Raw genomic sequence first — 23,017 nt, 5'->3', positions numbered from 1 at the left:
AATGGAAACAGGCTAGGTTTTAACAGGAGTGATGTAAGTCTCCAGTGGCTGATGAGAGAACTGGCAGGGTTGGGACGTGAGGAGGAAGGTTGTCTGTAACAGGTCACATATTGAAAATACTGCTTTTTCCTCATGTTCAGGTTTTCTTGTGGTAGAGACAGTCTGCCCATTGCCTCTTGTCCTGTCGCATGGCAGCACTAAACAGAGTTCGGCCCCATTCCCTTGACACTCCCCCCCCTTGACACCCCAGCCGCCCTGCGGCAGTGTGGGGTGAGGATGAGGACCATCCCCCCAGCCACCCCATGGAGGCCTGGGTCAAGGAGGAGGCCAGACCCCCCAGACGCCCAAAAGAGGCTTGGGTTGACGATATGGAGAGATGCCCTGGCGTCTCCATGAGAACTGGGGTCAAGGAGGAGGATGGACCCCCAAGCTGCCCCATGGAGGCCTGTGAGGAGGCTGAGCAGGCAGATGTGGTCCTTAGGGCCATCGAGGGCATGAAGGACAGCAGTGCCTACAACACCTCAGCGGCAACACACGTGCTCGAGGATATGATGGGATACTGCGCTGCCAAGCCAGAACACGTAAGCCTCCAGCCCACTGGTGATGACCCCCAAGCACGGGGCTCTAGAGCACAATTTGTCAGGCAAAGGGGTTTCCTGTGGCAGCAGGCTGGTGACAAACTGTGTTTCTTCCAGTTGCAGCTGACTGTGGCACATATCTATGAGCACCTGCCAGGCATCAGTGAGGCCGCAGCCCGGGACATGCTCAAGACCTTCCTTCTCCGCCTGACATGCCACTACCCCAGTGAGGTGGTCACTGGCCTGCTGAGCTGCTCCCCGACCTGTGACAGGTACACTTCCCCTGTTGCCAGCCTGAGTGCAGCAGCCGCAGGGCCGCAGCTCTGCTCCCTCCAGGCCTCACAGATCCGCCGGGTAGGCCAGCGCTGGCAAGGGTCAGCAGGATGCCACAATGCTGACCTGACCCTTTCTGGCTTGGACTCACAGTGTTGCCGTGGCCATGTGGGAGGTGATGGTCTCCCAGTCTTTGACAGCGGAGAAGGTGCTGCAGGAGCTGCTCTGTGTGCTGCAGGAGCGGCCCTTCTGCAAACCGGGCACCACCATCAAGGACCTCAGCTGCATCCTCCCTCTGACCGTGAGTTGCCCCACAGGCTTGCTGGCTGAGGGAAGCCTCCCCGTGCATGCAGCTGTGGCACTAGTGAGGGCTGCCATTGGTGTCTTTGCAGGCAACCCGGGCACTGAACATCATCCTCCTGCAGCACACGTGCAAGCAGCAGGTGAAGGCACTCTTCCCCCGCCTCTACCTGGCGCTCTTCTTCCAGCTGTCCTTTACCATCGTCTGTGCGCAAGAGGACATCCCTGCCTTCAGCCGTGAGGGCAAACTCATGCCTCACAGGCCTGTCAGGTACCCTGTCCACCCGGTCTGTCCCCCAGTGCCCATGCTGGAGAAGGGGATGACAGATCAGTGCTCTTCTCCCTGCGCAGGGTGGTGGTGCAAGCCATGCAGGCGTTGTTGTGCTGCAGCGGCTATAGGGAGCAGGTCACTGCCATGCAGCAGCGAGGTGGCTGGGACATGATCAGCCAGCCTGAGACTCACCTCACGGGGGTGACCTTGCTGGCCAGGTAAGCCCCTTCCGGTCCTTACTTCCCGTCCCACCACGGGGTCCCAGTGCACTTTGCCCATCGGTCTTGGCCACCACGGTGACTCTCCTGCCCATTGCCAGGCAGATGCAGGGCAACCCCCTGGAGGAGCGTACTGAGGTCTTCCTGAACCTGAGCGTGGCCCTGAGGGGCAAGGACAGGTGCCAGGAGATCCCTTCTATGGCCTTCTTCATCGAGGTAGGCTGTGAGGTGCTGGCATGAGTGGGAAGGGGTGGCTGGTGACAGCAGAACGAGGACCCTGCTGGTGCCTCTGTTAGTCCCCAGCTGTCCCCTGTGTCTCACGCACCCTCTGTGCTGGCGCTCAGCGCTCCATGTGCTCTGAAGAAAGGCCAGAGGGCTGCAGATGGAGCCAGGCTGAGGGGATGGGGACATGGGGATGGCGCTGAGGGCACAGGGATGGGGTGGAGGGGTTGTGCACAAGGGGGCAGTGATGAGGGGATCCAGCTGGAGCTGGGGCTGGGGCTGGGGCTGGGGCCAAGTGGGAGGTGGCAGTGGGAATGTGGCCACTGGTCCCTGTGCCACACTGGCCCTGTGCCGTTGCAGCTGCTGCAGTGCCCTGATCTGTGCGCGGCAGATGACGAGGTGGCACTGAGCCTCTGCCAGGAGCAGCTGGGCAACGAGCGCCGAGTCATGCGCTGGCTGGCGCTCCGCGGCCTCCTCTTCCTCTCTGAGAGACCCGCCACAGTGAGTGAGCGCTTGCTGTCCGTGCCTCTGTACAGAGCATTTCCACCATCAGTGGTCTGAGGAAAATGCTGCATGTCTCGCTGCAGGCAAGGAAGATGCAGAAGCTGATCCCGGACATGGTGAAGCAGCTGCAGGACGCTGACGGGGAGACAGATGCCAAAGCGCTGGTGGTGCTGAGTAACGTGCTGCACCACATCACCCCATCGCAAAGCAGCCGGTTAGCTGTGCACCTGGCCCATGACCTTCTGTCCCTCTTCTCCAGTGTGAGGATGGCGGCAGGGAGCTGTTAGGGAGCCCTTTCCGGTTACTCCCCATCGCCACTGCTGACGTTGCCGTGTTTGCCCCAACAGGAGGTCAGAGCGGTGCGGGAGCTGGCCATGCAGCTCTTTGGGGAGCTGCTGAGCCGGGCAGCAGGCAGCGAGAGGCAGCAGATGAAGCAGGTGGCACGCCAGGGACTGCTGCCCCTCTTCCTGCATCTGAGTGACCCACACCCCGGGGTGGCACAGGTACAGGGCACTGTGGCAGGCCGTATGGCCACCCGGGGGACACTCTGGGTGGCGGCTGTGGGGTGTCCCTGGCCTGGCTGTGGTGCCATCACCCGTCTCCCCACTCCTCCCAAGGCGGCCCAGGCAGTCCTCGTGGACGCTGCAAAGCTCCTACGCTGGAAGCAGCTCCGGAAGCTGGCCGAGAGAGCACAGATCTGGGGTATTGGCGAGTACCTGGTAAGGAAGCCCCAGCAGCACCAGGCCTGTCCCGGAGGTGCTGGCCCCTGTCCCGCTGTTGCCAGCACCTCTCCTGGGAGCCAGCCCCTGTCCAAGCAGTGCCAGCAGCTGTCCTGCAGGTGCCAGCCCTTGTCCTGGAGGTTGCTTCTCCTGGGACAATTTGCAATCTGACTGCTTGCAAAGCCAGTGCCAATCCCTGTCCCAGCTGTGCCAGCATCTTCCCTGGAGGTGTTGGCCCCTACTGAAGCAGGGCTAGCTCTTTTCCCAGAGGTGCCAACCACTGCCCCAAAGGTGTCAGCATCTCTCCTGGCAGTCCTAGCCCCTGTCCTGGCGGTACAAGCCACTGGCCCTTCTCTGCCAACATCTTTTCCATCAGTGCCAACACCTGTCCCGGCCGTGCCAGCCCCTGTCTTGGTTGTACCCTCACCTGTCCTGGGAGGGGGGGATGGACCCAGTGTTGGCAACGCCTGTCCTAGAGAGGGGATAGGTGTCCCACAGAGGGGAGCAGGCTCAGCGGTGCCAGCACCTTTACTGGGGGTCCCTGCAGGTGCGGAATGCCGGGCCAGTAGCCAGCGAGTATGTGAGCTGCAGCTGCCGGTACCTGGAGGATCCCCGGATGCCCCTGCGGGAGCAGGCGGCATACTTCCTCGGTGAGAACCCCTCGGGCACCTGCGACCCTCTCCCCAGCCCCAAGATCCTTCTCCTCAGCCCTCTTCCAAGAGCCTGTGTTCCCCTCCTCAATGACCGTGACCCTCTCCCCAGCACTCGGTTCCTCTCCCCACGCCTCACCCCTGAATGCCGAGGTCCCTCTCCCCAGCATGTGGGACCCACTTCCCAGTCCCTAGGTCCTTCTCCATAACACCTGGGTGCTTCTCCCCAGCCCTCCTGGCCCTCTCCCAAGAGCCCATGTCCCTCTCCTCAGCGTCTGCGACCTTCTCCCCACCACCAGATCCCTCTCCCAAGCCCCTGGATCCCCCTCCCCAGCCCCCACAACCCCCTCCTTAATGCCTGGATCCCTCTCCCCAGCACCTGAGACCCTCTGAACAGTCCTTTGGTCTTTCTCCATAATGCCTGGGCCCATCTGCCCAGACCCCAAGTCCCTCTCCACAGCCCCTAGGTCCCTCTCCCCAGCACTAGATCTCTGCCCCAAAGTCCATGTCCCCCTACCCAGCCCCAGATCCTTCTCTCCTGGCCTGGCTCTCACCTTGTGATGGGTTGTGTGTGCTTAGGGCTTGCTGGGCGGCTCCTGGACTGGCACGGGGAGAACCTGGAGGAGATGTGCAGCTGTACATAGGGCACGCAGGGCTGGCAGGGGTTGGTGAGAGGAGCCTGGGCCTGGAGATGCAGGGAATTTCTGGGGCATTTGAGGGCCAATGCTTTTGGCCAGGCAGAGAGCACCCGTGCCCTGCACAAGGCTGGAGGGCTCTTGCCTACCTTCCTGAAGGGAATTTGGGGAACATTTGGAGTATCACTGAGCACAGGCAGGTTTCCTGGTGCCTGGCTCCCCCTTGGCCCTCCCTCGAGGAAGGGCCTGGGGGCTCTGCTGATACAGGCCATGATCACCACTCTTTCCTCCCACCACAGTACTTCAGCGCTTGGAGAATGACAGCAGCCCCACAGTCCGCTTCCTGGCAACGTACACAACCTTTGCCCTCCGAGAGCCCAGGAAAGCATCCCCGTCAGGCTTTACCATCCGAGCCTTGCTCGCTCGCCTGCTGAGAGCCTGGCAGTGGTGGCACCAAGGCTGAAGAACCAGTGTGGGATGAGTTTCCCATAATTCAGCATACCCGAATCACCGGTCCACCTCCAGTGCAGAGCACATTCAGCAAAGCAGGTAGCTCCAGGCCACGTCTCATCGGACTTCCACAAGCAAGAAGATGCCACAGCTTGCCTGGGAAGCCCTGTTTCTGCATTTGCTCATGCCCATATTAAAACAAGGCTTTTTCTTGTGTACATTTGGAAAGCTGGGGCAGGTGGGACTGGTGGGGGCTGCAGGTGAGTGTGGGAGGAGGAGTGCGGATGCCATGGAGAGGAGGTGGATGCAGCTGGAGAGCAGGAGGTGATGGAGGGCATGGGAGCGAGTGTGCCTTGTCGGGCCCTGCGGCGAATTCAAGGGTAAAGGAAGCAAGCTGGTGCACTCACAGCCACCTCTGGGGTATCTGTAGGTGTACGTGATCTGCCCTGCAGCCCCATTAGGACTCATCCATGTACCTTTCAGTGCACCTCAGGGCCTTCTGTGGGCCCTTGAGTGCACCCCAGGGCTCTCTGTGCGCCTTTCTGCATGTCCTATGCCCTTCCATGCAGCTTTTGGAAAACCCCAGTAGCCTCCATGTGCCTTTCTGTACACCCCTGGCCCTTCTGTGCACACTTCTGTGCAGCTCAGGCCCCTCTGAGTAGCCCTTTCGTGCTCCTCAGTACCCTGAGGACAGATGTATGAACCTTCACAGAGCCTCCACAAGCCCTGCTCCCCCTGTACAGCTGCCCCTGAGCCACAGGCTCTGCAATCCTGCACGAGTCCCACGTCACCTCCAGCATCTCCCCAGACACCCATGTGCTGCACGCGGCTCTGGATGTCTCCCGCAGCACGACATCAGCCTGATTTTGCCACTCCTCTGGGCTGTGGGTGTCCCTCACAGCTCTTCTGGGATGAGGGTCTTGACGAGGTCAATGCTTCCACAATGCCTCTTCTGGTGTCCCCCACAAGTTGCTCTGTGCCTCCTCCTCTTCCGTTCCCCCAGGGCTCTTCCTTGCATGCCCAGAACCATGTGCAGCATCAGCATCCAGATGTATGCAGCACCCCTTGGGTATGGACCTCCTCCTCCTTCTCAGCAGGGCCTGCTGAGGGCCTGAACATGCCCTTTAGACCCTAAATGCCTCCAGACTTTGCTCCAGCACCCTCACCAACTCCACAGCCTCTCTGAAGCCTATCCCAGGGCCTTAAACACCGCCAAAGCTGCCCCCAAACCCTGCCCCAACAGCAGCAAGCTAGCCCTTCAGTATGCTTTATTCTCAATAGATATCACTGGAATGAAACAGGGCAAAGAGCAGGGACCAGCCCCGCAGCTCCACCCCCTGCTTGTCTCTGACAACGGCGTGGCTGGATGCCAACACACCTCCGGCTGACCTCACACTGCTCTAGGATCCTCCTTGCTGCCCAAGCAGGGACGGGAGGTGAGAAGAGGGAAGAGAGGCCTGGGAGCGCTGCAGGATGAGCAAGCAGACTGGACTGATCAGGAAGGGCCTTTACAGGTGGAGGAGCTGGAGGAAAACCCTCCTCATGCATGACCTGGGTCAGACATAGCCTCAGGAGACTTTTCACAGACAGAGATGTGCCACCAGAAGGTGCCCCGTTCGCCTGACATCAAGGCCAGAGATGTTGCCAGGGAGGCAGCCAGCGACACGGAGAGCACGCCTCTCGACCCAGCAATGCCCGGAGGAGCCGAGCCAGTGGCATCTCCTTTGGCCAATGGCTTTCAGGATGCAGGGGACAGCATGTCCCTTGCCTCATCAGCAAGCACAGGAACAAAGCCAGAGGCCTCCCCTGCAGCCAGAGGTCCTCAGGAAACAGGGGGAAATGTGACTCCCTCTCCAACAGTTCCTGCAGAAGCTCTGCCAGAGGCCTCTCCCGTGACCGGAGGCACTTGGGATAAGAGCTACAGCCTGCCTTGAAGCACCATTGCTCATGGAAGTAAAACCATCAGCTTGTCCCTTGGCTGGAGGCCGTCATGATCAGGTCAGCAAGGAGCACATCACCAGCACCCACCATCAAAGGGAGCTGCTGTGCGAGTTGTGCCTGCGGTGTGCAGCGTGAGTGCAGAGAGCTGCCCCATTGTGCAGGACCCTCCTGCCCATGGTGCCTCTCAGCCATTTACCCTCTCCCATATCTCCCGTGGGGGAGATGCCTGGTCCTCTCCGTTTCCAAGTGCCAAAGGCACAGGGCTGACGTCTCCTCTGCCTGCTCTACCGCCTTCAGCCCTGGGGCATGGAGGCCGAGCAAGGAGGTAAGGGGTGGCCCCAGCACCAGCCCCCTCCCACACCCAGTGGGCAACCCATGTACCCTTTCTGCCATGTACCCGGCTGCCTCCATTCCTCCCTGCCTCTTGTGGCCCCAAGCCCAGCCCTGCTGCTACAGCCCCACAGCAAGCCTTGTCCCATTGCTGTGCCAGCTGCAGGTCCCATCCCTTGGGGCTCGCAGCCATTGGCAGCATCCCCCCACCCCAAACCCTTTCCCCTCATACATCCCGGGGCACCAAGATCCTGAGCATCACCAGCTGATGGCACACAGCTGTACATTCTTGCTCTCCCCAGGCAGGTTGCCTCTGAGCCCAAAGATGAGGAGAAGTCATCCTCTTCCTTCAGGCACACACCAGAGGCGGAACCAGGAACGTATGCAAATTGAGAGCTCTTCTGGGACTGACGGCCTTGTCCCGGCACAGCAAGCAGCACTGAAACGCACAGCAGTAAGCGCTCTGGAGTTGGCTCTGCCGAGGCCACAACCCCTTGGGAAAGCCCTTGGTGGCAGGGCACAGGCAGCTGCTTGCCCTGTGCAGCTTCTTGCCCACTACTCTCCTTCCCCCACTGGCATCACCTCCCTCAGGGACACCTCAGCCCCCAGGCAATGGCCCTCGGTGCTCAGGACTCTGAGCTTTGGGCTCTGCACAGAGCTTTCTGCTGCTGTTGTGTCACAGGGCAGCGAGAGGAACAGCGTGGATGCAAGTGCCACACAGGTCGCCTGAGACTGGGGCTAGTGCAGAGCAAAGAGGGAGAGCGATGGAGGCTGTGTCCTGGGTGCAAAAGAAATGCGTCGTGTCCCACAGTACCCACATGCCCACACAAACTCTGGTCAGCAACAGCCATTTTCTGCTTCAGATAAAACCCTTGGAAGCTTTTTCTCCTCATGCTACTTGGTGTCAGGCAGATCTCCAGAGACAGGCTAGTGCAGGCAGTGCCAATGAAGCCAGTGGGGCCTGGCAAGAAAGCCACTCAACCAGCCACAGAGCAGCTGGGGTGGGATGGGGCTTCTGGAGGTCTCTGCTCCAGCCTCCTGCTGCAAGCGGAGGCCATCAGAGGGAGTTTCCCAGGGCCTGGCAGGGTCGAGCTCTGACTGTCTCTGTCAGACCACCCATAAGCTTCAAAGGCTTTTGGCACTCTCTGTAGGGAATTTTCCCTGCTGCTACTTGTGTCATTGGCCTCACCTCACACATCCTGTGCTCCAGCTCTCAAACAGCTCAGGGGCTTCCCCTGGGCTCACACCGGTGTGCCCCATCAGTCTGAAGCTTGGGACTCTAAACTGGACTCCATGTCCAGAGGTGGTCTCTCCTGTGCCCTCTTACCTTATTCGAGTTTCCAAATCCCACAGGACACTCAAATGCCCAATTACCCCAAATATACCAGTAGTTCATATGCTGAGACTTCCGATCCTCCAAAAAATGAGGAAGAAATGTTCTTAACAGTGGAGTGCCCAGCTTCTGCTAACAGTTTGAAACAACCAGACAAGAAAGGCATTTCTGCCCGTTGCCAAGTGGCTAGAGCCGGATGTACCTGGGCTTGCTCCAGGGCGAGAGCTCCACAAAACTTCTTTTTTGTTCTATCTCAGATAGCGTGGCCAGAATTATGATTTTTTAGTGACAGAACATGTATTTGCAAGTTTAACTTGTTTATTAAAGCATTAGAACAAATGCTCAAGCACACCAAAGGAGGGGAAAAAAAACACCCTACGAAAATGACTCTTTCCATTGGCTTCAGTGGCTCTGGGGTGAAGCTTGAGTTTGGTTTGAAAGAGGAAAGAGTAAGGCCGGATGACCTGCGAGTGACTATAATCTGCTTGATGGCTTCTGTGCTTTTCAGGGATATTTTTTCTGATTGCTCCTCAGCCTACAATGCACTCTATTTTTTCCGTTGTGTAATAGACCAGACGTGTGGAGAAAGAACTGAATCAAGGGAAACAACATGCAAATAATCTGGGCAACCTGGGGAGTCCACTGAAAGAGAAAATGTGCGCAACAGCTCACAGTAAAAGCCTGGAAAAACCAATTGCCGTGGGACTGGATACAGCCTCCGATTGCTCATGACACAGGCTCGTGACACACCTCACACAGTCAAACAAACTTCTGGGGGAAATGGGAAGAAGAAAGTAGAAAGGGATCAAAAGGGAGAACGAGGGCCAGGAGTCCCATCACTCTCCAAATAGGGGTGGATTTTCCCTCCTCCCTGGCAAGGCTGTTTCTTCCATGATGAACAGCAGCTGGGGGCAGGGGGGTCTATTCCTGACACCCTTCATGGGATGGAAGGCAGCAGGATTGGCGAGACACTTTCCAGCCAAGGGGGAGTTGCTGGGCACTCCAACCAAGACTTCAATCTGGGACCTTAAAAGTCCTGGTTGGCTGAAGACTACGAGATGCCGCTAATGTTTGGCTCTCCCTTTTTTAGCCAGAGAGTCTCTTTGCTCTCTCAGAGCACTCAAACTGAGATGCCTTTCCACTGGGAATCGGTACCTGCTCAGCACAAGGTTTCAGCCCTATGGGACTCAGCCCCAGGCTGAAAAGCTGCACACAGGGCTCTGTAACTGCCCTAAGCACAAGGGACCGGAGTCACATCACGGCAACCATAGAAATGCCCCCAGAAGCCAATCCTGCGACATCTGACCTGAATGAGACCTCCTTTATTTCTCTGTCCATCTAAAATGTTCTGTCTAGCTCCTTAGCCCTGGGGAGAGGTCTCACTCCTGCTTCCAGTGGGGAAGGTACCAGTACCTGCCGGTCCTATTGCTACACTCAGATTTTCATTCGGTTGAACTAAATCAAGTCCCCAAGTGACCAGCCCTGTGCTATAACTGCCCAGGTGTCCTCACTTTTCTCCAGTGCAGAAAAATGGACTGCAGGTAGGAGGCAGCAAGCTCAAGGCAGGCCTTGATATGTCTCTGCTCACCAGCACCTGCCCTGGGGTCAGGGAGGAAAAGAGATGCTGGGGCCAGGGATCGCTGGCTACGTGTCTTTCTCTGCAGTTGTCTCCTTTTCAGTTCCAGGCTCTGGACACATGGAGTGGCAGAGCTATGGGAACAGTGGCCACATACCTGCTGAAGCCAGCTGGATGGGCACAGATGGGACCCGGCTCTTCCTGGCACATGGAAAGCCCAGAGGACAGCACCAACTATCATTTATGTTCCATACATCCAAGGATGGTGGAAGGAGGCTGTTGGAGACTCCCTGGGAGCGCCGTTTACAACTTTCTTACAGACAGCTCCTTTCCATCATTCCAGAGGAGGCTTTTGGCCAGAACACATAAAAAACGTGAAAGACAGAACTACCCTGCAGTGCCATCTTGAGCGTGAGTGATTTCTTCATTTTCTTCATCAGATCTTTAAGTTTCTGTCTTGTTCTTTCCTCCTGGAGAGTTCCTATGCAGCTCATGATAAGAAACAGGAAGGAGCAGTCATAAAAACGCCGAGAATCTGACACACACACGCTTGGTGCATACACAGTAACTTTATGAAGGCTCTCCATATGCACAGAAGATTAGCATACAGTTGTCATATTAGGCAGAAAGCAAGTAAGGATCACTGGAATGCCGCTACATAGTTGTCCTTGTTTTCAAAAGAGATGATACATTCTGGTTTTGGCCTGGATGCATGGATATAATGTACACAAGCAGAAGGCCTGTACTTTGAAACTCAGTTCACGGCCTTCCTTGTCTCTCTCTGTTAACATGTTGATCCATGGCCCAGGACACGTCCAAAAAAAGGACGCAAGACATCCAGAGAGAACGCTGACGTGTACGAATCTATCTTTGCCCTTTATCCTAAAGCTCACCAAATCACGTAATGGTTGAGCATGGAAGAGACCTCTGGAGATCATCTAGTCCCACCTCCCTGCTCAAGCAGCGTCACCTAGAGCACGTGTTGCCCAGGAACCTGTCCGCATGGCTTTGAATATCTCCAAGGGGACTCCACAACATCTCTGGGAAACCTGTTCCAGTGCTCACTAACCCACATCGGAAAGAAGTTTCTCCTCATGTTCAGATGAAACTTCTGTGCTGCCGTTTGTGCCCGTTGCCTCTTATCATACCCCTGGGCACCACTAAAGAGAGCCTGGCCCCATCCGCTCTACCACCTCCCTTCAGCTACTTGCACACATTGATAAGATCCCCCACCAGCCTTCTCTTCTCCAGGATGAAGAGTCCCAGCTTGCTCAGCCTTGCCTCACATCAGACATGCTCCAGTCCCTTCAGCATCTCAGAAGGGCCTCTGCTGCACTAGCTCCAGTACTTCCCTGTCTCTCTTGTACTGGGCAGCCCACAACTGCCCATGCTACTCCAGATGTGGCCGCAAACAACAGGGCTGTGGTACCTGCAGGCAGCACCCGGCAGGACAGAACAGCAACTCCATTCTGGCACGCAGGATTAACCACAAGGATTTCTCCTCTAAACCAGGCTTCAGGAAATGTGGACGTTGCTGCAAATTCTTATCCACATACACAACTGAGTGCACCAGCTAGCTACACAGTAGTGATCCACAGCTAGAATCGTGAAGAAAGGAACAGTTTCCCATTCCCAGCAGACAGGGAAGTATTCCTCCTGGCACTTGAGGCATATCACATGAAATACTGCGGGTAATTCTGAATTCTCATTTGAAAAAAAAAAAAAAGAGAGAGAGATAAAGAAAGAAAAAAAAGAAAGAAAGGAACTGAGATTCCAACAAAAAGCTACAAAGGCAGCCTATGAAGATGCTCCTGAAATGAAGTGGCAGTCATTCAAAAGCGCACTAGGAGAATTCAATGTGACATAGCCAAACGAAGACAGAGAATGTAGGATTGCTACGTACAATCAAAGCTGCTCTAGGGACAGAAAGCCAGTTACGCTCAGAGGCAATGCTGCCACAAGGACAAACACCCATAAAGACACCATCAGGAAATGCCATTTGGATTTGAAAAGGAAATTCTGCATGTGGCTCTCAGTCAAGGAAATCTCTCACAAGGGAGCTTCAGTCAATTTATAAAATCAGTTCTTGGACGCTTCTGCCTATTACAGGTGATTGGACTACAGGACCCAGGAGACTCTTTGCAAGGGCATGAAAGGTCAAGGAAATACAGGCAAATAGGAACCCACACCTGAGTCACACGGACAGGCACAGGAAGCTAAGCAGTGCCCTTTTAGCCTGTAGCCTAACCCCACTGCCTGAGCACACATCATTCTTTTGTGCAAAAGGAACAAGATTTAGTATCTGAGGAGCAAATCACAAGAGATTAAAAGCTGGTTGTACCCAGGTGATGGAAGGCACCAGGCAATCTTCTTGCCTATTTCAACCCTAGCCATCATTTCAATAAGATTCAGAGTGGAGAAACAAGTCCCAAAGCAGCTGATTCTTAACCATGTCCATTCACAAAAAACACAAGAAGGCAATTCAGAGAATGCAGCACAAAGTGCCTATACCAACTTCTCACTGCTGCGTCACATTTTCTGAGGAAGATGTATCCTCTAATCAGGGAGGACCTATCTAGTGCAGTCATACTTATCAGTATGTAGGGTATTAGAATGAGACAGGAAAAATAAAGAGTTCTCTCAGATTGCCACACTTGTTGGGACAAGCTATTTCCGTGAAATTAGCACTACTATTTGGCTGTGTGAAATATATTACTCACACAAAAAGAGGAAGATAAATACTTACTTTCTCTGCATCACCGAACACCTCAAGATCTTTCATCGTCTTTACATCATGTTCTGGTTTGCACTGTGTCCTCTTGATCAATATTTAAGAACAGATGTTGGAGAATTTGCAATCACACACTGCACTCGGGTTCATTTTTCACTCCTGCTGAATGCAGTGAAAAATCCACTGCTGCAGGAAAAAAAGAGAAATTCTAAAGACCACAGTCAGATATTAGAAAGAAATTATGGTAGATTTTAACAGTACTTCACTTGCACCGCATGACAGCAGTAAATCAGTTACAGCTAACAGCCTTCCCCAGGTCCCTCCGCCTTCTGCAGAACCAATACAAAGCGGCACATGGGAGAGCAAAGACAAGCAAGGGTGAAAAAAGCTTTGAAACGCTTCTCTCCTGGCAAAACTGGGGCAGGCAGCTGCCTGAGAGAAAGACAGCCGCAGCTTTTGTGCCCAGACTGCTGTGCATGGCTACTTCTACAGCATTTCCTAGGAACAGCTGTCACCCGCTCCAGTCAATTTGGACTTAAGTATGACTAACTCTGGGAAGAAGCAGCAGACAAAAAGTACAGCTGCTTTCAGAAATGCCATGCTCTTCAAGGTGCAAAATCAGAGCCCAAACAAAGATATTTCCAAGAGCTGGTGGGGGGGAGGGGGTGTTAGCAAAGACCTTGGAAAAGAAAGCTCATACACAGTCAAGGGGGACTTTTCCATATACACTGCATGAGAATGCACTGCAGCAAATGTTACCTCATCCTTCAATTAGCAAAGGTTCCTTCGTGTATGGATGTCCTTGGGGGTAGCAGTGAGGTTAAAAGCACTGCTCATGGTCTCCTCTGGCTTGCCTTCCTCCAGTGCAGCAGTGACCCCTCTCTCACCATGGACTAAGAAGACACAGTGAGAGCAAAAAGGGCTCACAAGGGAAAGCATCGAGCACAAGAACCTGGACGCACCAGTCAGCTGAAACAAGGCCCATTAAAAAGGCTGTCCAGTCAGAGCCTGGAAACTGTCAGAGTGTTTCAGAGCAAAACTTCACAGGCTTCCTCAGCTTGCCACTCAGGTAGCAACAGCAGCCTGGTTCTTTGTTTCACACTCCTAACTTGGAGGGGCATGGTTGTTTCAGGCTGTTCTCATTTCAGCAGTGAACAGGGGAAAGAGAGGAAGCTGACAGAAAACAGGACTGGCAAGCACAAGAGAGCAGCTCAGGAATGAACACAAGCTCAGCAAGCGCCTCTTGTGCCACATGATGCTGCAGCCCTCACAACACTGAGGATTTTTCAGCCAACCACAGCAGCTATTCCTCACACCAAGGCACTGAAGATAGGAACCTGGAAGAACTTGAGGCTGGTGAGCTAAAGCCTCAAGCTGACAACACAAGTGGAAACAGATGACAACACTGCAGGCACGCAGTTGCAACAACATGGTGCATGGTGTGCGTTTGACCAGGTGCCAACAGCCATGTTGCAACCAAGCGTACTTAAGGCAGGCAAACAGCCCATGGGTCTGTTGAGAGAAAACATCTGGACTTGCAATAGCATCTCCTTCTTTGCTGAGGCTGGATTCACCAAAAAAAAAAAAAAAAAAAAAAAAGAGGGTTTTCCCTTTTTTCAGGGTGAAGGGTGACTCTGCAAGCTTCAGTAAACCCTTGAATTCCTAGCCTTTTCCAAGCCAAGTGCTAGTAAGCAAGGAAAGACTGTTTGAGTAGCACACAGTGCAAAAAGTCTTCCTCACACACAGAAGTGCAAGAGGGATATTTTGGACACACAACCAATTCTTCCCTTTCCAAGCTTCCAAGGCCCTTTATAGGGATGACCGCTTTCAAACTGGGCCTCCAGGTACTACTGCTTCCACAGTTAGAGAGAGGCCAGAGAGACACAAAGTTGGATGGGTTTCAACAAGCATGAAGAAGCTCTGCAAAGACTCCCCATATTGCTATTAAGCTGAGATTGAGATCCTGACTTCTCACTTCCATGGGTAACTTGCTATGTCATCCTCAGAGATGAAAGTCAACGAGATGTACCCCGTACCTCACAACAAACGTATGCAAAGACAAAATACATGCCACAGTCTTGTACTGTCAGTCAACTAAGCCCATGCACTGTGGGCTTTGGAGGGTTATCCGACATGGAAGATGGAAACAGTGCAGTGCAGACTGCTCAGAATGGCACAGAAACAAAATAAGGAGCAGCAGGCAACCCCTGGGAAAGTGCCCTTTGTTGAAGAGTGCTCCCCCTTCCCCCAGGAAAAAACTACTGGCAGCACAGCATTCTTTACTCAACAACACACAAGGAAGAGTGCAAACAGTTATGGCAGAATATACTCAATCACCATCCCCTAAAAAAGAAGTGATAAGCAACACAAGCTTACCTCTGCACCGACTTGCTTCACTCGTTTGCCCTAGTCATGAGTATTTTCTGCTGGTCTGTAACGCCTGGGAGAAGCGGAGAAAGACAGAAATGAGCTGTTTCAGTGTCGTTCACATTCTGTTCTGATGATTCCACCTGTGGGTTACAGAAGGGCTTTTTGCTGTGCTCAGTCTGGCTAAAACCTCCCTTGCACGCATGAACAAGGGAAAACATCACAGCAGCTTCCAGCACTACTCTTTTGGAGCAGCAAGTGTGGGAGGGAAAGAAAAGCTCTGGTCCTTTCCCACTCTCTACCCTCAACGCATTGCCAGGAGCCCTTCTCTTTCTCTGGGCCAGTTTCACTAGCTGGAAAAGGGGGAAACCACCTGCACCTCCTCTGTAAAGTGCCTGGAGATCTACTGGGGAGGATGACTGCAAAGCTGCGTGTTATCCTGCAAGGGAAAACAGGAACACTTCCAACCACACTGGCATCCAAGCACAGTTAGATTGCTCAAACTAAAGACCAGCACGCTGAGTTACAAATGGACGTCCTCAAGATGCTCACTTGCATTTTAGAGGCCAGTCAGCAGGGCGACTCTCTCCATTTGGAAAGGACTATCATTAAAACCACGCAGACTCTTAATACCAAGCAAATACACAGACATTGGGGATGACCCTGTACATGCCCCTACTCCCCCCAAAACGAGTACTTTCACCGTCACCAGAGGTATGACTGTTCACATCAGCCTTTGGGCCTAACACATGCCTCACGCTGCGGCCTGAGGTAGGCTGGAGCAGCACCATTAGGCTACAGTGAGAGCAAACACGTACACCACATCCTCAGGGACAGAAAAAAAAAAAAAAAAAAAAAAGGAAGTCTGCTATCCCTGGGGGTTTTTCAGCATCTGCTTGTTTACACCTGAGAAGTCTGAAACTCTTAGGAATTAAGTAAATTCTTTCCCGTAACCAAAAGGATCAGTAGGGTCGGCAGGGACCAAACTTCCCAGCTGGAAGGTACAAGTACACCAGGTCCCCTAAAACAGCCTTTGAAGCGGAGCCAGTAGCAGCCAGCAAACTAGCAAATTAAATAACTAGAGAATTAATACTTTAGGTTAGTCTACAGGGAAAGGATTAACCCCTTCCTGGCTTTTTTGATTTTTTTTTACACCCACAGAGCTCCTAGAAATAGCCTTAGTTTCACAAAGAACCTCTGCCATCATAAAACAAACACACAAACAAACAAACAAAAAAAGTAAAAAGACATACACACACACACCAAACTGTTACAAAGAGATTATTCAAGAGTTTATTCTAAACTGTACATTGATTGAAGTAAAGGGCTCCTGAGGGTGCACAAAGAGTTTATCATCTACCATGACTGCAAACAGCCAGACACTGCAGAGGTCACCTCTATGACAACAGAGTCCCATCTACACCTAAAAATCCTCACTAGCACACTCAGACCTCTCTTGCGCTTTTAACGTGCATTTTCCCTTTCATAAAATCCTGATAAAGCCACTTCAGCCAATAAACAGCCAGGTGGGCTACTTTTCTCCCATTTGTCCCCTCCTCCCGCCTTTCCAGATGGCCAATAAACAGCCAGGTGGGCTACTTTTCTCCCATTTGTCCCCTCCTCCCGCCTTTCCAGATGGAGCTTGTTTTATTCTGTACCATTTATTTAGCAGCAGAAGCTAAATTAGCACAAATGCTCTGGCTGGTTTAGACTTCTTCAACCAAGATATTTGAACACTTTCAGGTGAAATGCTCTTGCTGCTGCTCATGTGTAGAGGCACACAACCAGAAAACAATGTTGTCCAAGTCACTCTACTGATTTTGGATCCCTCCTGCTGGCACTAGAAATAGCGTATCCTGCCCAGCAGCTCCCAGACGCAGCTCTGAGCAGCACCTGGGGGCTGCGGGGACAGCAGCAGCTCCGGGAAATCCTTGAAAATGCATCTCAGACCCACAACACGGGCAAAGCTTCCTGCACCCAAACCCCACCAAGCCGCCCAGGCCCAGCGGCTTGGGGGCATGCCCGCACGTCCAGCTCGCAGGCCCGTTCCCCTCGGTGACGGGGCGCTGTGCTCTGTGCTCGCAGCCCTGCCAGCCCCTGCGGGAGCTCCTGCATGAAAGCAGCCCCGTCGCCAGCACCGCTGCCCCCGCCCCAGCGTGAGGGCACCCGCCAGCACTTGAATGCACCCACAGCCCCCACCAAGCCCACGCACACCCGCTCCCCCCTCACACCCCACCTGCTTTGCTCCCTCGCCTCTTGCTCGTAGCTCTTTCTGTCTCCTTTTCACACAACGGACTCTGATTGCCTGACAGAGCCATCAGTCACTGACTGGCCAAAACACCCATGCACGGACACAAAGACCATGCACGGAGACTGTGGGGTCTCAGATGACCATTGACCATGAGGGGGATTGGTGCCAACAAGCTGCTCCGCACTACATGGTGGCCTTTCCTCCAACTGCTGTTGTCCTTTGTTTCCCAGCTTTCAGCTGGTAGTGGAAGGCAAACCAACGGCCAAGGCTGCCGCCAGCAGCTCCCTGCGGGAGAAGGCAGCCAAAGGAGAGCTGCGGAGAAGTAAAGGTAAGGGACAAGCTCCTTGCTGACCAGCTTGTGTGACCACTGCCTGTCCTTTGCACCTAGTAACTTCAGCCAGGTACCAATGCACTTCCCAAGCTGCTGCTCTGAAGAGCATCCTCCTTCCTTTCCTCCTTACAGAGCGGCATCCGGTCAAGCTCCTGCAGAGTCGCGAGGAGCTTCCTCTCCCCATGCTGTCAGGCTCAGGGGCAGCCCCGAAGCAGGAAGAGACAGAGAAGACGACTGCTGCCAGGTGAGACCCTAGGGCAAAGGACGAAGGTTAACACTTGTCCCCCTGCAGCAGAGACGTCCCTTTGGCCAGGCCAGCCACAGGGACTCATCAGGCTTCCTGACACAGACCCCAGTAAAGGCTGGGCTGAGCTCTGGAGCCAATGGAGGGGCATTTGCGGATGACCTCAGAGGGTAGCAGGGAGGAGAGCGAGTGGGCATCAGCATCATGTTCAGGGGTGCGGTGCAGTCCTCTGCTGCTTCTCCAGTCCAACTAGCCAACACAGAACGGCAAAGGCCCTCAAACGTCCCGGGCCCTGATGGTGGCCACCCTCCACCTTGCCACGGGAGACGACCCCTTCTGCCCTGCTTCTTCTGCAAGCCTGGCAAGTCTTGACACCACCTGAGGAAGTTGCTTTAAGCCTCCACTTTCCCACAAAATCCCACACGTCTTGTGCGGAAGACACAAGAGAGGGCCAGGCATTCAGAAATGGCAGGACTGCTTTTCTTAACTACCACACTCAACAGTGGAGCACAGAGCAATGGCACGGCAGTCTGGAAGAGTAGCTCTCCCAGCCTGACCTTACACAAGACCCTGCCCCTCGCCTTCTCCCATAAAGAGGGGCCTAGACTGGGGCCGCCTGAGCATTCCCGAGGCCACGTTGTGCCACAGCTGAGTGCTGTAGCTTGGGCTCATCTCTGTCTCTGCTGATGTGAACACCACTACTCAAGTAGAGCCAATTCTTTTGCAGAACTGCCTTCCGCTGCAGAGGCAGGGGCCCAGCTTGAGGGCACAGCATGGAGAACAAAGTTCCCCTGCACTCACGCAGATTCCTCCTGCTGTCTCTTCGCAGTTTGCTCCCACCATGTCCAGGCAGCTCCCCCAGGACAAAGGAGGCCAGTAAGAAGAAACCAACACCTCCAGGCACGTCCACAGCTGCACTCGCTGCACTCGCTGCTCCCGAGGGCTCGAGAAGGCTAGTGCACACGACGAAGGAGGCCAGCAAGCAGAAATCAATGCCTCCAGCCAGGTCCACAGCTGTGCTCGCTGTTCCCGAGGGCTGCAGGAGACTCTTGCAGGTACGTGCCTTGAGTTGCTGCAATTACTGTGCTGTGTGAAACCGTACAGAAGCTGCACCGTGCACACAGCATTTCTGAAAAGAGGCCTGAAGAGGTGCTCCCTTCAATATTTTCGTGATGGCCTTCAGATCCTCTTAGAGGACAGTGGTTAGGCTCTACCTTTGCAGTGTATCATTCCCTCCGGTACGTTGTGGAGACACCCAGAGACACTCCCCTGGGGTGTTTTTTGCTCTAATCTCAGGAACTGCTACCTTGTGAGGCCACGGGAAAGGTACAAGTTTTTCCTAGACCATGGAGAGTTGAGATCATGGCTCATAACCGACCGCTCAGTTCTACGTGATCAGCTGAGGAGCCTGGCATAACCTGGGGCCTCCTAAGCTTTTAGGAGTGAAAGCCTGCCGACAGGCTGGCTGCAGAGGGAGTGCAGGAGTGCGGTAAGAGCTGCAGAAAGCCCTGCCGGGAGCTGAGATTAATGCTGTGTGCTGTGGCGTTTCTGTGTCCCTCCAGGAAACGTGGAGGCTGTCTGCACAGTGGGAGCAAAAGCAGAGCCTGGGCTCCTTGTACAGGGAGCGACACAAACAAGCACAGGCAGAATGGGCTGCCTGGAAAGCCTGCCTTGCAGGGGAGGAGCGAGAGCCGGCCCAGGTATGGCACCATTTGACACTCTTCAGGGCAAGAGCGATCCTCTCCGCCTGGGAGAGGAGGGCGGAAGGTCTCCAGGCCGTGGGGGCAGTATTGATGTGCAGTTGACGGGCAGGAGGTTTGCCTGCACATCCCTGTGAGGCAGAAGCTGCCAAGAAAAAGCAAGGGACAAAGCCAATGGACCATCTGCCGTGATGAGAGCAGAGACTGATGGCCCCTTCCTTGAACTCTGGCTACTTGTTACTTCATGCTTCCGAGCCTTCCCCTGAGGCAGCAGGCTGGAGGCATCACTGCTTGGAGAGTCTGCAATCTTTATGGATTTAGCATGACGCTCTGAAGCCATCACTAAAACAATTCCAGGATTAGCTGAAGGGCACATGCACCTATAAGGAACACCAATTACCGCTTAGTCCTATGTAGCCCACCCTGCTAGTAGTGAACTACAGTTGGACGTGCCTTCCCTCCTCAGCACTTAGCATGTAGGGTGCAGCTGCTGTGGCAGGCTCATTGCCGGTGGTCCCCTGGGAAGCGGCTCCTCTTCTTGCCCTCTGGTTTGCAGCACTCTCTCCTCCTTGGCAGGAGTTGGCCAGTGAGCAGACTTGGGCTCCTCATCCTCCCTCCCAGCCCAGAAGAAAACAGAACAAGCTGAGAGGGGAGAAGGCTGAGAGCCCTCCTTCACCGGAGCAGAAGAGAGCAGCAGCTAAGCTGCAGAGAAGCCAGCCTGAGTAAGTGTGTGCCAGCTCCAGGCACAGCCCAGGGCAGTTGAGGGGCCATGACTCCACCAAGGTATTATGGAGGCAAGTCGCTGAGACCTAGTATGAGCTGGGGTACTGCCTCCCTCCTCCCAGGGGCCTTTCTGCAGCCCCCCCAGTGCTAAAACTCATTGCGGGTTGAAAGGGTCAGCGGGTACACCTGGAACGGGCTGGGTGCCGAGGCTGCAGCAGGGGAGAGGCAGGAAGCATGCCAGCCAGTGGGTGAGAGATTTGTCCCTCTTGTTGCAGCCCCCTTTCCCCTCGAGCAGCTCAGGTGCTGAACAACCTGCAGGCATATAAAGCCTGTTGGGAAACATTCAAGTACACTGCCGAGAGGAAAAGACAGAAGCAAGAGGAGCAGAAGCAGCTCCCCTGGTAAATATCTCCCAAGAGGGAGGATGCTTTCCCCTGCTGCAGTGGCCATACTTCCACTGACGGCAGCATCGGGGGAAAGCGGCTCACTCACTCTCACCACCTTCATGAGACAGAAGCATGTTTCTAAGTGTGGCCTTGAATGGGATGTTCCTGACATCCAAGGGGGAGTTGTTGCCTGCCATAGCAGCTCTTCAGTGGAGGATGTCAAAGTCTTTGCTGGTGAAAAAGAATCCCTCCGCTCTTTGGCTCTCCCTTTTCCAGCCCACACAGTCTGTCCTTCCTTGGCAGAGCGCTGCCACCGAGACACGTTGCAGTGCAGGCTGGATCCCTGTTCAGGCCAAGCTCTTGGCCCCACCCAATCAGCCACATGCTGACTAAGCTGCACATGGCACCCTGTCACGGGCTTGGGCACAAGGGGCCTCTAGCACAGCATAGCACAGCCCAGACCAGCCTTGGAAGTTCTCGGGAAGAAGAGGCTATGCCATCAGCTGCAGTTCAGCCTGCAGCAGTTCTCTGCCTGCTCCCTGTTCCTACAACTGCTCACCTTTCTGTCTAGTGCTCGGAGAAGATGCTGGAACGGCACCGGAGGGGAATGCGTAGAAACAGCGGCTGTCCCCAAGACAGAGGAGCAACCTGAGCAAGCCCAAAGACAGGTCCTGAGCTGCTGCTTTGCAAGTGCCTGGCCCTGAAGCGTGGCCAGCCCCCATCAATGGCACCTCTGTGGCTGAGTGGAGGTGCCCTCGTGTGCGAGCTCCAGCTGGTGCTGTCGGTGTTTCTGTTGTAGTGGTGGAGCTGTTTGCAAAGGGGGTTCCCATCTGCCAAACTCCACCTATAAATAAAGAGCCATGCTGCTGCTGGCAGCTGGAGTGACCGACCTGTGCCTGGTGACAGACCTACCTGCATGGATTATACAAACCCCATGGGTGATCGTGGAATTAGGTGTCACAGCAGAAAGGAACCATGCCCATACAGTTGCCAAGCTGCGCAGCCAAACACACACAGTGCGACACACTGTGTTCACACACCTGCGTCCACCAGCATGCATTCGCGTGCCTACATAGGCATGCGCGCACACACAAACACACACACACACACACACACAGATACACAAACACAGAGACAGAGCTTAGACGTCTCATTCACACAGATCCTAATGCAGGCAGCATTGCAAACCACCATGCTGCATACCCCCACCCCCATCTTGCAGAGGCACACAACACATTTCTCTCACACCCCCTGTCACCATGCACACACACAACCACAGCACACAAACACCTCCCCCCAACTACACATCCTTCCTATGGCATGCACCTCACCTTTGAGCACACACCTGCTCTTCACACAGCCAGTATCAGCAGTCAGAAGTGACCTCACAATCAACTGGCATGCCTTGTTCCTGCAGCTGGCCTATCACATACTCTGGCAGAAGTGACCTCATCAGCCCTAGCTGAGCCATGTGCCTCCTGCTGGCCCATCAGCTACTGACAAAGAATTGATTTGAAACTAGTGATTTTCTGGCACAGCTCTCATTGACACTGGGGACCTCGCTCCCCCTAACTGACCACGCGGCTGTTGACACCTGCAGCTCCCCCCGCCTTCCCCAGAAGGCCAAGCCAGCTCCTGAACAGCCTCCCTGATTCAGTTTGTGGCTTCACAACAGCCACAGTGCAGCAAAAGCTCATTATGTACCAGTCACTATTGCAAAAACAGGATTACTTTTGCCTCGGTCACCTCCATACTTAGCCCATAAAACTTATGAATTGGAAAAGTGTCTGCAAGTCACTATTAGCTACGTTTTCTAACGGGAGCATTGTATGGGAGCAGTTACCGTGAAACTGAAGACAGCAGGACCTCGTGTCCCAGTCAGAGGGAGAAGCCTTCCCACAGCTCACAACTCTAGTTCCTTCCCCCATGCTGAACAAACCCAGCAAAACCGCTACACACCAAGCACAACAAGCATTTTCCTATTTTATGCTCTGACAATTTGAGACATGGGGAAGGACTCTGGCCAGGACGTTCCCATAGCTGAAACCAGTAGAGACAGAATTCAGCAACTCCTCATCCTCACCTACAACTATGGAAATAACAACAGCAAGTGCAAGGACTAGCCGTTTCATCAGCTTTCAAGGCCCTGAAAAGCAAAACAGCTCACACTTACAGAGCTCTTTTGTCACAGGTCTCAAGGCAAAGCAAGAGGCATGCAGCAAAAAGCACGGCTAGGGCACGACATGACAGGCGGGGACAGTCTCTCTCAGAGACACTCTGAAAT

General features: G+C 54.2%; 1 protein-coding gene across 1 annotated transcript; it reads left to right on the top strand.

Moving 5' to 3' along the window:
• The first annotated feature begins 368 nt into the window (after positions 1 to 368).
• LOC134143747 (maestro heat-like repeat-containing protein family member 7) lies at positions 369 to 21,126 on the top strand. The gene is made up of 17 exons (XM_062582035.1): positions 369 to 581; positions 696 to 850; positions 1,005 to 1,152; positions 1,244 to 1,422; positions 1,503 to 1,640; positions 1,742 to 1,856; positions 2,223 to 2,363; positions 2,450 to 2,626; positions 2,714 to 2,869; positions 2,984 to 3,085; positions 3,633 to 3,735; positions 4,670 to 4,721; positions 17,580 to 17,677; positions 17,813 to 17,924; positions 18,754 to 18,979; positions 19,487 to 19,624; positions 21,010 to 21,126. Exons 1-17 carry the CDS (start codon positions 369 to 371, stop codon positions 21,124 to 21,126), a joined length of 2,370 nt encoding a protein of 789 aa, XP_062438019.1.
• Positions 21,127 to 23,017: the final 1,891 nt, after the last annotated feature.

This window comes from Rhea pennata, chromosome 8, assembly GCF_028389875.1.
Source record: "Rhea pennata isolate bPtePen1 chromosome 8, bPtePen1.pri, whole genome shotgun sequence".
In the NCBI taxonomy this organism is placed as follows: Eukaryota; Metazoa; Chordata; class Aves; order Rheiformes; family Rheidae; genus Rhea; species Rhea pennata.
Note: the sequence above shows the minus strand (reverse complement) of the source record. Positions and strands in the feature narration are given on the sequence as shown.